This window comes from Girardinichthys multiradiatus, chromosome 7 (assembly GCF_021462225.1).
Source record: "Girardinichthys multiradiatus isolate DD_20200921_A chromosome 7, DD_fGirMul_XY1, whole genome shotgun sequence".
Taxonomy (NCBI): Eukaryota; Metazoa; Chordata; class Actinopteri; order Cyprinodontiformes; family Goodeidae; genus Girardinichthys; species Girardinichthys multiradiatus.
The window spans coordinates 14,714,670-14,731,958 of NC_061800.1; the positions used below are offsets into that span (position 1 = coordinate 14,714,670).

Genomic DNA, 17,289 nt, shown 5'->3' on the forward strand with positions numbered 1-17,289 from the left:
AAAAGGGTGTTTTAACATCACTTTTACATTTCTGAGTGAAAAACAGTGGAAATACTGTGTTTAATTTATGTTTTATACTTTGAAGGCTGGGAGGTTTTATGGTTCTAAAATATAAAATTTCCTCTTAGAATTAATTTGCTTCTTTGTGTGGGTGTGAGTGTGTATGTGTGACTAACAAGGTATTTCGGCATATTTTGTTAAATTATCCCATCACCCTCTTAGGTGAGATGCCAAACAAACAAGACTGGGAGCTGGCTGCGTCAGGCTGCTGGTGTCTGGGATACAAGGACGTGAGCTAGAAAGACGATGTTCTAGGGGTTGGAAGAATGATGGTGATAGACGATCCTAATTACCATCTGTGGTTCAGAAATACATGATTTTGTTCTTATTAGATGGTTTAGGGAAATGGAAACTAAATCCACTAACATCCCTAAAGGTTTTATCACTAAAGTGAATTGACTGATAGCCCAGCTGCGGCAGCTAGTTTCTTTAATCATTTTGACTTTGTACTCCAACACGCACAATGAGACAGTAACTACAGGGTGGAAAAAGTGGCTGTAAGCTTCAGTGACTGGAAAATCAAAGAGTCACCTTGATCATGATGTTAGAGTGGGCCTACCTGGAGTGACTGGGAGGTGGGTAATTGTGCTCAAACAGGTGAGTGTAAACCATGTCGAGGACAGCGAGGCTCCAGCCATCATCAGCACCAGGATCAGCTTCAGCATTCCACGGATGGAGTCTGCAAATCTGAGGTTCAGAGGGGGTGGGGGGTGTTGGGGACAAGAAATCCCAGCTGTGTAAAAATGTAAAACACTGAAACAAATTCAAAGTTACAGGCTGACAAGAATAAATATGTCTGCTCTGGAAACAAGATGCGTCTTATAAACACAAGATGATACGAAGCAATTTTTCAGCAACTCTGTTTCTTCTGAGGAGTGTCAACATATATTACACAGGATATGCACTGTTTCACAGGAAGGATAGATCATTTCCGTCTCCCACTTCTGAGTGTGTCGGTTCCACTTTTCATTAGACTAGAAGAAGAAATGCTTAGAGTTGATTCAATTTGTCTCACCAACTGAGCAGGGAAACTCAAGACATGCAACTTATTATAATGTAGAAAAGAAGCCATTGGGCCATATTTACAAAGAGCTCTTTTAAGTTATGAGACTTCTCCTTGCAGCCCTGTCTAAATTTATTTTAACTGGTCCTCTTTTCTCCACTGGGTAGATATATGTATGCTTGAGGAAGATTAGATGAGGCTGTAGAAGCCTGCAGCAAAGACAGACACTAATTGCTTTCATTTCATTGGTCACAGACAAGATGCAGAAGAAAAGAGGGCCGAACCTGACAAGTAACCCAATACAATAATAAAAGGACCTGCTGCACATGATTGATTGGTTCAGCTGGGTGGTGACGTTCTGTCAATGAGCTGAAAGCAAGCGAACGACGGAAAACATCCTTTGTGTTGATGGAGAGCACATTCCCACTATGTTCCCCTGTGGCATTTTTACAAGACGTTAATGACTTCTGAAATTCTAGAAGCTGTCTCTTCTGCACAGACAAATTAGCTCCATGTTCACAGGACATGAAAAACACGTGAATACTTGTGCAGATCACTGTGACAGGCTACAGGGCTTAACCTAATGAACTGTTTTTCTCCTGATAAAATAACAACTGAAGAGTTCATGGTCCTGCTACTGCCAAAAATATATGGATCTCGGTTCTCAGGCTGCAACTGCACTCCCTGAAATCTGCATCCGCCATCTGCCACAGGCTGGCTCACATCCACAACTCTTCATTCACTTCTGGTGCCAGAGATGGACAAAAACATTTCCCTACACCCCTCAACCCTTTGCAGAGAAGATCACAGACAACTCAGCTGTGTAAATTCCAATCTGATGCTTTATTTAAACTAAGTAGCTTATTTTGGATAGTTCCCTATCTAGTCCCAAAGTACACTTGATAAGGATGTTTGTCACTGTTTAGCAAATGTCAGTTTAGTTTTTCCATTTTGGTTTTATGGGTTCTAATACAACAGCTTTGTAGTTTTTAAAAACAGAAAAATATTTTTAAAATAAAAAATGGTTATGCTGACAAAACTAATGACACTAATTAATCTCATGATGGGCTATGCAGATGGTTCACTTACCTGGGGAGGTGGGATTCTTCAAACTGAATCCATCCATTACTGTCCGATTAATCTGTATAATAATTATCTGACAAATCCTGGAGCATTGAAAATAAATAAATAGATAAAGATGGCGATGTCTCAAAGAGTAACATACATGGACATGAGTGTGTACAGTATACACACTGAGGTAAACTGAGAGCATTCAAACCGACATACACACTTAAAAGACAACCCAGGAATTGATTGTCCTAAAAATTCCTATCATTTCCTAACATCTAAAGCCACAAAGCATGACATGCATACAGTATGCCAGTATACACGGCAAAATAGGAAACCATGACAGCAGCTTAACAATAACTGGCTGTGGTTAGCAGCTGTAAGCATGTAACTCTTTTTCTGGTAAAGTAAGTGCAAGTTTTTATCATGAGCCTCATTTATGAATGCTTTAAGCTTGACATTGTGTATCCATGTGTGAGGCTTTTATTTTGAAGTATGAAAAGGAAGTAGTTATTGAGTTGCCCTGTTCTGTAGTCCGTGTCAGCCAGTCCGCCTGCTTATTGGGCTGGCAGAATTGTGGGTCCTCACAAAGATGGCATTCACTTTACAGCTTCCAATTAAAGCTAAACCACGAGCCTTTTCAACAGTTTTTCATTAGTCTGGGCTACATTTGATCGAATTGAATAATTGGATTTCATGCCAGAGATTCTTTAAAGCATAGGTTGAATTTGTGAAAACACTAAATGGGCAATTTCCAAACTTTTTTGGTATCAAGACCACCTTAGCATTAGTATTGCAATAAATAGACTTGTTAAATCTGGACTGGAATATTGTCCACTGGTCACACAAACTTCAAAACATAGTTTGTGATTCAGATTTTTTTTTTTAAACTTAAGAATATTACTATCTTGTTTTAGTGGCGCAGCGCTGGTGGTGTAGAGGGATAGGCACGCGACCCGTATACAGAGGCCTTAGTCCTCGATTTGCAGCATGTCTTCCCCTCTCGCTCCGCCCCTCTTTCCTGTCTATTTACTCAAAAAAATACTGGGAAAAAATAAAGGCCACTAAAAATCTTTAAAAACCTTGTCTTATTCTCATGAAGTTGTCTCCTCTTGTGAGCTGGATGCATTGTTACAAACCCCTGCAGGCAGGGTGATGCAACTTCAACATTACTCTAGTCATTTAGTAAAGAAAGCGATTTAACCCTCCTGTGAGAATATACAGTACAGATCAAAAGTTTGGACACACCTTCTCATTCAAAAAGTTTTCTTTATTTTCATGACTATGAATATTGTAGCTTCACACTGAAGGCATCAAAACTATGAATTAACACGTGAAATTATATACTGAACAAAAAAGTGTGAAACAACTGAAAATATGTCTTATATTCTAGGTTCTTCAACGTAGCCACCTTTTGCTTTGATTACTGCTCCGCACACTCTTGGTATTCTCTTGATGAACTTCAAGAGGTAGTCACCTGAAATGGTTTTCCAACAGTCTTGAAGGAGTTCCCAGAGATGCTTAGCACTTGTTGGCCCTTTTGCCTTCACTCTGCGTCCAGCTCATCCCAAACCATCTCGATTGGGTTCAGGTCCGGTGACTGTGGAGGCCAGGTCATCTGGCGGAGCACCCCATCACTCTCCTTCTTGGTCAAATAGTCCTTACACAGCCTGGAGGTGTGTTTGGGGTCATTGTCCTGTTGAAAAATAAATGATGGTCCAACTAAACACAAACCGGATGGAATAGCATGCCACTGCAAGATGCTGTGGTAGCCATGCTGGTTCAGTATGCCTTCAATTTTGAATAAATCCCCAACAGTGTCACCAGCAAAGCACCCCCACACCATCACACCTCCTCCTCCATGCTTCACGGTGGGAACCAAGGCATGTAGAGTCCGTCTGTTCACCTCTTCTGCGCCGCACAAAGACACGGTGGTTGGAACCAAAGATCTCAAACTTGGACTCATCAGACCAAAGCACAGATTTCCACTGGTCTAATGTCCATTTCTTGTGTTCTTTAACCCAAACAAGTCTCTTCTGCTTGTTGCCTGTCCTCAGCAGTGGTTTCCTAGCAGCTATTTTACCATGAAGGCCTGGTTCACACAGTCTCCTCTTAACAGCTGTTATAGAGATGTGTCTGCTGCTAGAACTCTGTGTGGCATTGACCTGTTCTCTAATCTGAGCTGCTGTTAACCTGCGATTTCTGAGGCTGGTGACTCGGATGAACTTATCGTCCGCAGCAGAGGTGACTTTTGGTCTTCCTTTCCTGGGGCGGTCCTCATGTGAGCCAGTTTCTTTGTAGCGCTTGATGGTTTTTGCGACTGCACTTGGGGACACTTTCAAAGTTTCCCAATTGTTCGGACTGACTTACCTTCATTTCTCAAAGTAATGATGGACACTCGTTTTTCTTTACTTAGCTGCTTTTTTCTTGCCATAATACAAATTCTAACAGTCTATTCAGTAGGACTATCAGCTGTGTACTGTATCCACCTCCTGCACAACACAACTGATGGTCCCAACCCATTAAAAGGCTTGAAATCCCACTTATTAAACCTGACAGGGCACACCTGTGAAGTGAAAACCATTTCAGGTGACTACCTCTTGAAGCTTATCAACAGAATGCCAAGAGTGTGCGGAGCAGTAATCAAAGCAAAAGGTGGCTACTTTGAAGAACCTAGAATATGAGACATATTTTCAGTTGTTTCACACTTTTGTGTTCAGTATATAATTTCACATGTGTTAATTCATAGTTTTGATGCCTTCAGTGTGAAGCTACAATATTCATAGTCATGAAAATAAAGACAACTCTTTGAATGAGAAGGTGTGTCCAAACTTTTGGTCTGCACTGTATATTATAATTAAAAGTCAGTATTTTCCACCTCCGTAACAGCATTTATTACCCATAAACACTGAATCATCATCCAGTGCATGCAGCTCATAATATAACACCAACACTAGAAAGATATCATGTCGGCCTATCTGCATCTTTAGCGGGGCAAGCACAGCACAGAGACAGAATAATATGACGGTCAACATGCAATCACAGATAGTTCCTGTTTACAGGCATTAGGCAGGAGCTGATCGTCATTTATATTTGCTTTGTATCATCTCATTAAACTGGAGCTCTGCACCCCTCAGGCCTCCGTGATGTGAAGGAAAATTACCTGGTTTGGATTCCTGCCAACTCCTTTTTACTCACCTACATCTCTCCTGGGAAAATGTAATGGGGAGATAATTGTTGATGCTTATTAAGTTATTCTTTCCACTCTCTTTGTTTTGCTTCAAAAAGAAAGGGCCAAGAATTTTACTTTGAACCCATCAGCTGATGAACGGATACTAGTTTTTCTGCCATGTATATTTCGTGAAAGGTGCAAAGATTTGGACTACGGCTGGTTTAACAACCCCGTCATACAAGCGCCCATTGGAAAGAGCCAATTTGTAGGTAAATGCGGAGTTGTGCTTTCCTAAAGAGGCTGCGTATTCCAGGAAAAAAAGCTGATTAATGACTTTCACTGTAGCTGATGACCTTTTTATGATAAACTGGATTAAACAGTGTTCTGTAAAATTTCCAGAGCGTGGGATGTTGCTTTATAATCTAACCCCACTTTAAGCTTCTCCATAACTTTCTCCCTGACCTCTCAGCTGTGTTCCTTGGTCTTCATGATGCTGTGTTCAGTAATGTTCGCTAGCAAACCTCTTAACAGAATAGCTGTATTTAAACCAATATTAAATTTCAGACGTGGACTGAAGAGGTGACTGCTGAAAGCAGTTTATTTTACTGGAATTTTAATTAAGTGGATCAGAGGTAAACATAGCTGAAACGCTACACTTTCTTAAATTTTATTTGTAAAACATGTCTTCTACTCCTTCACAATTATGCACTACTTTGTTTAGCTCAACCACCTAGGGTTTGAAAACTTTCGCAGGCACTGTATAGGTTACATCATAACATTAATTTATTAAGGCTGCAAGTAGAAAGATTACTCCCAACTCAATTTAATAAATAAATCAACGAGATTTTAAATGAAAGAAATAAATGATCTTTTGCAGCAAGATGTCAAAAGCAGACATTATAAAATAAACCAAAGCTCATATTTAGATAAGAGAATGAAAAATATAAAGTCAGTGAAGAAATTAATATTCTATTTAGTTCCTTTTGCTTTATCTTATGTGAAACAGTTTTTGTCAAGCAGTTTTAAATCAAAGAGCTGACAAATCACATCTGACATTAATTTCCAAATAAAGTCCCAGTAAGTGTTGACATACTTAATGAGAGCATCAGCTTTCTGTGATTAAATACACTAAAACAGAAGTTTTAATGTCATATTTGACTCTCATTCTCCATTTTACATGGACACAATGAAATATATATACAGCAAGTGTGGTTAAATTGCATCATAGTTCTGTCCTAAATTAACAAATACTAATTGTAATACCGTAATATGTTTGGAAAACAAAGCTGCTACACCTAAAGTTCTCTACTAATCTTATCTTCTAGCCATGCTGTGTAGTCACTTCTCTCATCCAAATTCAAACCATTTAACTGAGGTCTTCTCTGAAGATTTTTTTTACTTCCAGGAAGTCCTTGGTCATGCCAGAGATGGACAAAAACATTTCCTTGCACCCCTAAAGCCCCTAAAGCAGAGAAGATCACAGACAACTCAGCTGTAGAAATTCCAATCTGATGGTTTATCATAAATAAATAAAATCCAGGTGATTTCTAAAAAAGGTGAGATGGCAAAGCATTTCCAAACCATGACACTTCCAGCTCTATGCTTCACAGTTGGCACGAGGTTCTCTTCCTGGAATGCTGCATTTGGTTAACGTCCAACATGTCCTCTGATCTGGTGTCCAAACAATTAGATTTTATCTCGTGTGTCCAAAGGAAATCATTCCAGAAATCCTGTCTACGTTCATGTTTTTTAAAGAGTAAAAGTTTCCTCCTTATGTAGCTCCCTTGAAAGATAAACTTGTGTAGTTTCTTTCTGACTGAACAGACACGCACTTTGCAGGACACACCTGCTGTAGCTCCCATAATGAGATTTAAGGGTTTTTGGAGACTTCGTTTAGCTTCCTACAGTCGGCTCTCAGAGTAAACTTGCTTGGATGGCCGGACCTGTTGGGAGTTGCTTTGAATATCCTACACTTCTAGACGATTTCATGTACACTGGATTTACTGATTTCACATACTTTGGAGACCTCTTTAAATATCTTACTAGCTGCTTCAATTGTCTTACCATACCTCATTAGTATGATTGTGAAATGAGAAGTGCAGACACAACTCTTAGCAGCCTTGTTCAGCACAAATTTTCCACTGCAAGCAGCAGCAAGATAATTGCTAAAGCCAAAATTCATTTGACTATCAACTACTGCACCGAGGAGAGAGTAATCATTTCCTCCCCTGACTCTCAGACTGCATAATCCACACCACAATTTATCAGATTTGTTTACAAATACTTTCATCTTAGGCTGCAAACAGCTACATTGATTAAGATCGGGAGTTATGGGCTCATTTCCCTGATTACAACTTAAAGAAAACACGAGAACTGCCCGGAAGCGATGATTGGACCTCGGCCCACATCCATCAGAGCATGAACGAGTTTCTCTTCTTCTGCAGACGCCACGCTTTGTCTTCGCCATGTGGCTCTCTATCCATCAGCGGAGGGGAAAGTGGTACTTGCATCAGCATCAATTCCACTCTCTCTTTTGTCACCAGGCTCTGCTCTTGCATTAAAAGAGGCCAGATGACACGAGGGGAACAAAAGACACAGATCCTCTTTGTTAAGGTAAAGTGGGCCCTCCACTGTTCTTCATATGATATTTATCAGTTACTAGGGATGTTATCAAGAATGCTGCTAAAATGCAAAAAGAGAAGTTCCTAATCTTACTGGTTAGACAGCAGACTGACAGCCAAGGCTCTCACAAAGAACATGAATATGTCTGGATGGCTGTAAATGTATATGACACCTCACTGACAACTGCCTTTTGTATTGCCATGCTGTTTTGACAGTGTGTCACTTGTCATATATAATGTCAGATTTGCAGATGTTTCAAAAGAAGAATTTGTATGTTTTTTGCCTTGTATTTTGCCTCTTAAATAAAAAAGTAAAAAAAACAATGTAAATACTTCCACTTTACTGCCATCTATGTCTAAAGCTGCTGTTTTATGTGTTTGTTTGGCCTCTGGTTGATTTTGGTGCAAATTGACACCATACCCTGATTCCTAGTTTAGAAAGGACTGATCCAAATCACTGCACGTGTTGCAGTCCTGAGAAAGCACCGTGTTTATAGTTCATTTATCAAGTATAATTAGCAATTTTCCTCATGTATATAATAAATTTTTAAAGGAACAGCCTCCATCCCTTTTTTGTTGTAGACAACCCTTCTTCTGAATAACTGACACAGCATGGCATTGAGGATTATACACAGAATATGTGCACAACTGAGCTGCGAATAAGGAGTGCAGCTGTTAATGAGGTGTTACAGTGAATGCTTATTTTCTAATTTAATGCCTCAGTGGCTCCATCAAGTTTCTACTGAGCTGGCTTGTATTAGCTTAATAAACAAACTGAACTGCCATTTCAAAATCAGATATGCTAGAGGCCAGTTCACTCGGGAGCTCGCACAGGGTGGAGCTGAACTCGTGTTTGGATTTGCAAAGCATATTCAGTTGACACTCAGTGTTCGATGAGAAGGATGTGTATACAGTGCCTTGGTAAAGTATTTAGACTTCATCATCTTTTTCACAAATCTCATGTTGCATCATAAACTGTAGTGTATTTTATTGGGATTTTATGTGACAGACCAACACAAAGTGTAGCGGAAGAAAAATGATTCATTGCTTTCCAATTATTTTGCTATACAAATCTAATAAGTGTGGGGTGTATTTCTGATACTAAAAACAATTGAATTCAGACATCAACTGATTAGTAAATTAGTTTGTAATTTAATCTGTGTGTAAATGCATCTGCTCTGTGAAGGCCTCAGAAATTTGTGAAAAAACATTAATGAACAAGACAGCCAGAGGCAGCATACCTCTGCCAGGGTCACTGATGACAGAAAAAAAAATACCCTGGATCCAGATTGTGATCTGGATCACCAGCAAAATTTTATGGATTCTTCCTTGGGCTAAGGCACAGCTCTGGTAAAAAAAAGTCATAAGGATTTGCCTGTAACTTTTCCCATAAAGTTGCTAACTCACAGACACAGAACGACACACACACTCAACTGAAAACATAACGTCCTTGGTGGAGGTCAAGAAACAGCATTGTGAAAACCAAGTAATACACCAAAAATAAGGTTGTGGAGAAGTTTAAAGTAAGCAAAATGCCAAGCTTTGAACATCTCAAATGTGTCTTCCAAAAATGCAAAGAGTTTGACACAACTAAAAACCTACAAACACATGGACCTCCACCTAAACTGATAAGAAGGCAAGGAGAACCAGCCAAGAGGTCTGTTGTAACTCTAAAGGAGCTGCAGAGATCTACTGCTTAGGTAGGAGAATCATTTGACAAAACTAATACTCAAAACTATTGGACAAATTTGATCTTGCTGAAAGAATAGCAAGAAGAAAGCTTTTACTAGAGAAAGGCACAGAAGTCAGATTTCAAGTTTGCTACAAGCCTTGTAGGGCAACATGGAGAAAAAGGTGCTCTAGTCAGATGACAAGAAATTTGAACTTTTAAGGCCTTCATCCACAAAACCCTAACACAGTATATCACCCTGATCACACAATCCTCGCCATGACATATGACGGTGGCAGCATAATGCTGTGGGAATGCTCTCAGCAGGAAAGCACAAGGTGGCCAAGCCTGATGGGAAGATGGATGGAGCTAATACAGGGCAACCCTGGAAGAAAACCTTATCGAGGCTTTAAAAGACTTGTGACTGGGGCAGAAGATCACCTTCCAGCAGGACAACACTAAGCATACAGCTAGAACTACAATTGAATGGTTTAGAACAAAATACATTTGTGTGACCTAGTCCAAGTCAGGACCTTAATCAAGTTGTGAATCTGTGGTAGAGCTTCAAAATTGCTGTTCAGAGATGCTCTTGGTCCAATCGGACTAAGGTTGAGCTATTTTTGTAGGACACATTGGCACAAATGTCAGGCTTCCTGATGTGGAACGCTTGTAGAGACATACCCTAAAAGACTTGCTACTGTTATTCGGGTTCAATGCAAACGCATGCTGCACTTAACAGATAAAAAACCACCACCAACAACAAAAACTTTTGAAACCTTTTTCTTCCACTTGATAATGTGTAGTATTTTTTCTTGGCCTACGATATAAACAACCGGTAAACTTCATCGAAACTTGTGGAAAAGTGTTAATAGGTTAGGGGTAATGAATACCTACAGGACACTGTAGGTGGGTTCAAAGAGTTTGCGTGTTGAAAATTAGAGTGTCCGTCATCTGAAGGATCTGCTACAGATCCGAGGTAGAAGCATGTTGTGATCTCACAAGTCTGGTCGTGCTTGTGCATTTTTACATCATAAATTCATTTCCACCAAAACAACAAACTGGTGGTAGTGAAAAACAGAAACTTACCTGGCCATTGCTACTCCAAACACACATCCACCGACAATAGACCAAAAACCGATCCAGCCTGCATCCACCTGTGAGCAAAAAAAAAAGAATTGAATGGTGGGTTAAAAGAGAAGGTAGGGGAGGGAGGGCAGAGCAAGGCAGAGAGAAAGCACTAAGTGTTGAAGCCTACAGAGACCTTTCAGTCACTATGTCAGCTAAATTGCCTAGTCTGACAGTCTGTGTGTGTGTGTGTGTTTGTGTGTGTGTGTTCCTGTCTTGGCATCAGAGTGAGAACCATTTTCCCGATTTCACCATCAAATTGAGGACCGTTTGTACCAAAGTGAGGACATTTTGCTGGTCCTCACGACCTATTTTGCTAACGGTTAGGTTTAGGACTAAGATGTGAATTGAGTTTAGGTTACGGTTAGGGTTAGGCATGCACTGGTAATGGTTAGGTTTAGGGTTATTGTCAGGGTTAGGGCATAGAAAGGGTTGAAAATGACTGAAAATCAATGGAAGTCAATGGGAGTCAACACATGGTCCTCACTACATATAGCAAAACAAGAGTGTGTGTGTGTGTGTGTGTGTGTGTGTGTGTGTGTGTGTGTATGTGTGTGTGTGTGTGTGTGTGTGTAAAGGATTGTTGTCCCTCTTCTATTTAGAGGAATGGAAGCCAATGCTAGAACATTTGGTCAAAGTCAAGAGACGGGATGTTATGGCCAAGGGAATGTCGCACAATCAATGGCAGGTAAAATACTGCATGTGTTACAAACCTACACACAAACACACAACCAATCAGGGTGAGACACCCAGATGAAAACAAGCAAGTGCCAATGGCACTCTTTAGTCTCTCTGGGGCAATAACTCACTTTTTACCAATTCCAACCAGATGGAGGATGACACAGCGAGGGAGCAGAGTCAAAACAGGCATTTGTGCTTAATCATACTCTGCACCCAAATGTCATCAAAGGCAATAATAAATAAAAAGAGACCGCCAAAGTTATTAAATATAAAATGTATTTTGGCTGAGTGAGTGATGAATGACACAATGCTATTATGCTGGATGTAAGTTACCTCCTGTGGAGTGTCCTTTGGAGGACCAGATTCCCGAGATATGGTTAAAAAAAAAAAACGTAACTGCATCCTTTACCCAGATGTGTAACAAAGAACAAAACATTTTAATCAAGAGCAATTATAAAAACTTATTTGGCTTTAATGACTACCCATTACCGTCAATGTAGGCCTGTACAGCACTATAGCTAGGCTTTTTAATTGAGGACGTAAAATATAAATAGGTTTCTAAGGGATTCCAGTTCTTAAATCTGAATTTTCTACACCATGAGCAGATGTAGAGTTAATTAACTGCAGTATTCTTAGTACCTTGGAAGGCTTTGAAAGGGCAGATCTGAAGCCTAATCATTTCGGCTATATTTAAAGCGTGTTAATAAGCTGCAGACTACTGGAGCTATAAAAGGTAAATCCAAAGCTCCAGGCTTTTTCATGTTTGTTGTTATTTAATTTGCTCTCCCAATAAGCCATAAAAACCAAAAGTAAAATCTTGGCGTTATTTCAACACAGTATTATTTCTTGTATTGATTTGGGTGTAAGACTTCATGTAATCTTTTCAAGATTACATGAAGTTGTATTTAATAGAGTCGAACAAGTCGAATTTAATAGAGAAACATGCGGTAAACGGCAAGAAAAGGCAGGTCTGGTCAAATTTGGACCTTTCAAAGAAGTTTGAGGATCGATTCCATGGAAAAACAAAGAGAGGTAATTAAACTAAAGGAAGCTAGACATATTGGATCAGTATTCTGGGTGTTTGAATTATAAATGCATAACTATTAAAGCAGTGAAAGCAGATGACTGATGAGCAGAGTGGAGCACCTGTTTCCAGAAACATATTCATTATAGTGATGGGGAGTTCTGTTCTCAATGGTCCTGTCTACAGGTTTCACAGATTTCCCCTACAGAGATCACACATGCTTTCAAAGGCTTTCATAAGATCCTTCAGCATCCCCAGTCCCTTTAGTAAGTGTGCAGTCATTGTCACTTAGTCTGTGTTTCAATGAGTGCTTTTAATTTCCCTTTGGGATTAATAAAGTATTTCTGAATTGAATTGACATGCACACACAAAAACAACCGCTTTGGAGCATCATCAAGGTTTTGGTAATTACCTTGATACATTATTTACTTGAAAGTGAGAAGTGTGGCTACCCTCGTGTCTTTTTAAAAAATGGCTGTTTGAGTGCACGTTTTTTTCATATTTGTAATATTTCCTTCACACTAATGCAAATATGCTTTACATTTCCACGTCCTATGATGACACAAACCTGTCAGTATGGTCTTTATATGTAACAGATATTCTAGCATATATAGTATGATCTTCAGAACTGGTGGGTTGCCACTTATGGTTTTTTTTTTTTTTTGGCATGTCAAAAATTCACCAGAGAATAGCTACACACATGTTGGCAGGGGATTCTTTTGCTCCAGGACAGTTGCATGTATTTGTGGCTCCAAATGCTACGATGCATTTTTGATAGATTTAAAGCAGATTTTTTTAAATGGTCGCGCTGCTGTTAACGTTAACCTGTTTTGTTTTTTGTTTTTTTTACTAAAGGTGGGGACCCAAATGTAAATAAACCAAGCTTTTATGAACGAACAGAACAGCAGAAAGTCAAGGGCACAGGGAGTAGCTGCAGCGGAATTATTCTGAGTTAGGTATGGGTTGTTTTGCTAATTTATTATAGTGATTTGGGAACTCAGGTTGAGGGGTGATTTTCACTCAGTTTGATATAAAGTACGAAAGTAACTGAAAGGAATCAGTAACAGGGAACCTGAAGGCAAGAACTGCAAGAACTGAGAATGATCAGGAGAGAGAGAATCACCTGGATAAATGTGCATTTCTTCTGTTGTATTAGCCTGTATCTCCAGCTAAAAAGTTTTTTTTTTGTTTTGTGTTTTTGCTAAATATGGCAATTTTGGTATTTCATCAACTGAGGAAAATAGTGAAATCATTAAAGAAAAGTTAATATTTATAGGATTATATTAGGATTATCCTAGTTTCCTAGTATCTAAAAATAACCACCTTCTAAAGAATATCTAAAACAAAAATCTAATTTTATTTGTTAAATTGTAATTTTTCAGTATGTTATACGTTCAAATGTTTTTGGAGAGCATATTGATTATATTATCTGTTTTAGAATAGTGGACATCTGATAGAAGAATAGAGAGGAGGAAACTAGAAAGACTGTTAGATAAAAGAGTGAAAGAACAGAGGAAAATTGGTAAAGTTAGAGAAGGAAAATAGACTGATAGAAAGATAAGTAAAGCTAAGAGCAATGAAAGAGTAAAAGAGTTTTAGAAAAGGTGGAAAGAAAAGAAGACAGACATTACTACTGCTATTTATTTATTTTATTACTCTTGGGAAATGCTAACAACAGTGCTATTACACTTGATTTTTATAGTTTAATTATGAATTAATATTTTTAAATAAATGAAATTCTAACTGTACCAATGATTTCATTATATCTTGATAACATTTCATTATTTTACTCTCTGAGCTGGAAAACTCTCTGGATTTGATTTCAGAAGATATACTTAAACTATAATTGAAACTAATAAAAACTAAACTGAAACTAAGACTTTTTTTAAAAGTAAAAACTAAACTAAACTAAACTAGCAAACAAATGCTAGAAACTAATTAAAACTAAACTAGAATTGAAAATATGAAGTCAAACCTAAATAAAATAAAAAACTATTGAAAACTGCAAAACTATTAAAACCTTGCTGAACAGTGTCGCATTAATAATTAGGGACACGTTGTCATTCGACTCAATGGAATCCCAATGCCTTTAGTGGCTGATATGGATAGTGTAGCTGGCCTTATTTTCTGAGTCAGTCAGGTAATACTTATTTTGACAACTTGGGAGCACACATTGAACTTTCAGCCCAAGATGGTCAGGCATTTAATCAGTAAGAGAAAAGAAGGTTCTGTTGCAGATACTGTAAGATGCCTTGCGGCAGCTGTTGAAAGCTGAGCAGCTTTCCAACAAAGACACCAAGCAGAGGTGTGACAGGAATGTCTCATCCTCTGCTCTTCTGTGTGTAATTTTCCCATAAGCAGCATCTGTCTGATAAGAACCTTGAAATAATGCTTGTTTTGACATGGGTTCAAAGCAGGGAGATACAAATCCTGCAGAGTATTTTTCTCCAAACTCCACAACAAACCAACCATACCCCAACATATTCAGATTCTGGCAATGTCAGAAAAGCAAGATGACCATCTGACAGCTATGAGAAATGTGAACAAATACCTAATGGGAATAACATTGAGACAAGGACACATAAAGACAACTGTGGAAAAGTCCTTAATTCAAACTGAGAAAATGTGGGTAACATACCAAAAAATATATCATGCTAAATTGTATAAATAATCAACATTGAAAAACAGTAGAAATGTTACACTCTGGCTTACAGTTCAAAGGGACGTGTTAAAGAACTGTCTTAATACATTCAACATGTTTTTGTTTCAAAACATAGAAGAATTACGTGACTTGCATATTTGGATCTCACCTGGCTGACGTTGGCTGGTGTCAGAACCATGTCCAGGACTCCAGACCAGCCGCCAATCACTCCTGTAGGGACTGCATAGGCCAATGCAATCATCAGGAACCGGAAGTTACTAAAGGTCAGAAAAGAAACAATTTAAGCCAAAACATAAAGCACGCATGACAAATTGAAATTCACATTTCCATTATTTGGTATCTAGACAATAATAAATGGTTAGATAATGTTTAGCAAGTCTGTGAACAATAACACACTATAAAACCTTTCACAAAAATGTATTAGATTATTAAAATGTTCCTATCTTTTGGCTTCTTATTTTGTTAGGGTCAATAAAACTACACAACAGGCACATATGCCAGCTGATGATAGTAGGCTACTAATACTGTGCTGCAGCCATTAATATGAAATGTGTGCTGTGTCAGATCACAGTGAGCCGTGTGCAACTGAAAAACAAAACCAACACTTTAATCGCTTAGGTATGCCCACCATGTACACACCTAACTTTCCTCTTTAGGTTGTGTGGCACCTCTTCACTCATATGACACCTAAACACAAACACGTGGAACACAAAAATATAATCTAATCACCTTTACCCAGTGAGGTGGCAAACTAATTTAAAAATCAGAGTCACCTACTCGGCCCAAACAATGCGATTAGAGACACTAAACGGTTGACAAATGAGGTGAGGCCGGCAGAGCAGGCAGCAGATTGTAAGATAGTGGTGCAGTTGGTAGCACGGTTGCCTTGCAGCAAGAAGGTCCTGGGTTCGATTCCCATCCAGGGGTCTTTCTGCATGGAGTTTGCATGTTCTCCCCGTGCATGCGTGGGTTCTCACCGGGTACTCCGTCTTCCTCCCACTGTCCACAAACATGCCTGTTAGGTTAATTGGTAACTCTAAATTGCCCTTAAGTGTATGAATGAGTGTGTGTGTGGTTGTTTGTGTGTTGCCCTGCGATGGACTGGCGACCTGTCCAGGGTGTACCCCGCCTCTCGCCCATAGACTGCTGGAGATTGGCACCAGCTCCCCTGCGACCCACTATGGAATAAGCGGTAGAAAATGACTGACTGACTGACTGTATACTCCAGTATTTATCAAACTTACCTTGCAGGAAGGACACTGTGGCCTAAATGCTGAACAGAGAAACAGTCAAACTTCCTAAAATTCCAAACATGTGCATCAAGCACAATCTTTCTGGAAAAATGTGCACACCCTTTCCCTTTGGCGACAATGGTGGACCTGAGACAATGCTTCACTTTTAAATCATGGAATACTTTGACTCAACAGAAAGCTCAACCTCTCTCCCTGCTGCCGATTGCACACTCCTGTCCTGAGCAACAACAGGCTCCTTGGCCTTGATGACAGCATGGAGGGACAATCATAAAAGCCCTCTGATAGAGCACACTGTGAGGTTTTTCTCCCTGAGCACCTTTTCATTAACCTTGCCACAACAGCAGAAAATCAATACCCAAGCACCTTTATCTTTATACATGACCTTATACAGACATCCACAGGAAAGCCAGCATGCTTTTACTTTGCTATTTTTTTGGCAGTGATGAAATATTTCTAAAGAAGTCTAAAAGCTGATGGTGTCATCAGCTAAGTGCCATTCGTCCTTGGACCACCAGGCTGGAGACAAATGCATCAAGATGACAACTTTCAAAGCTACAGTGAGTCTGACTGGAAAGGAAGGATGATCAATACTCACGCTTTTGGTCTTTGAAATCTGATCTCCCGGGGGCATAAAAAACAATGAAAAGTTTTACACAATGCGAAGACACATCCAGTGTTCTAATTAGGCGGCTACTGTGGAAGCAGATGTGAGCAACTGGAAGCTCTCATCAAGCTGAAGATCATTAGCGTGTGCTAAGATCTTGACAGGCTAAATGGATGAGCAGATCCATCACTACGAAGGTGTCAGGAATACTAAGTTATCTGCTGTTCAGCACCTGCCTTCAAAGTTATCATTATGTGCAGTCCTACATTTTTCATTTTAAAAATTGAATTCCGTGATCTCTGGCTGTTAGACTGAGTTCTTCCTTCACGACCAAGAAGATATTTATT

At 39.3% G+C, this 17,289-nt stretch overlaps 1 protein-coding gene across 1 annotated transcript in view; it reads right to left on the reverse strand.

The window, feature by feature from the left end:
• The window catches only part of slc49a4 (solute carrier family 49 member 4), a 71,854-nt gene that overhangs the window by 25,767 nt on the left and 28,798 nt on the right, over nucleotides 1-17,289 (reverse strand). Inside the window, exons 5-7 of the mRNA XM_047370120.1 lie at nucleotides 15,234-15,342; nucleotides 10,680-10,747; nucleotides 620-747 (exon numbers count right to left, since the gene is read on the reverse strand). Coding sequence (XP_047226076.1) covers nucleotides 620-747; nucleotides 10,680-10,747; nucleotides 15,234-15,342 — 305 coding nt within the window. The remainder of the gene's footprint in view (nucleotides 1-619; nucleotides 748-10,679; nucleotides 10,748-15,233; nucleotides 15,343-17,289) is intronic.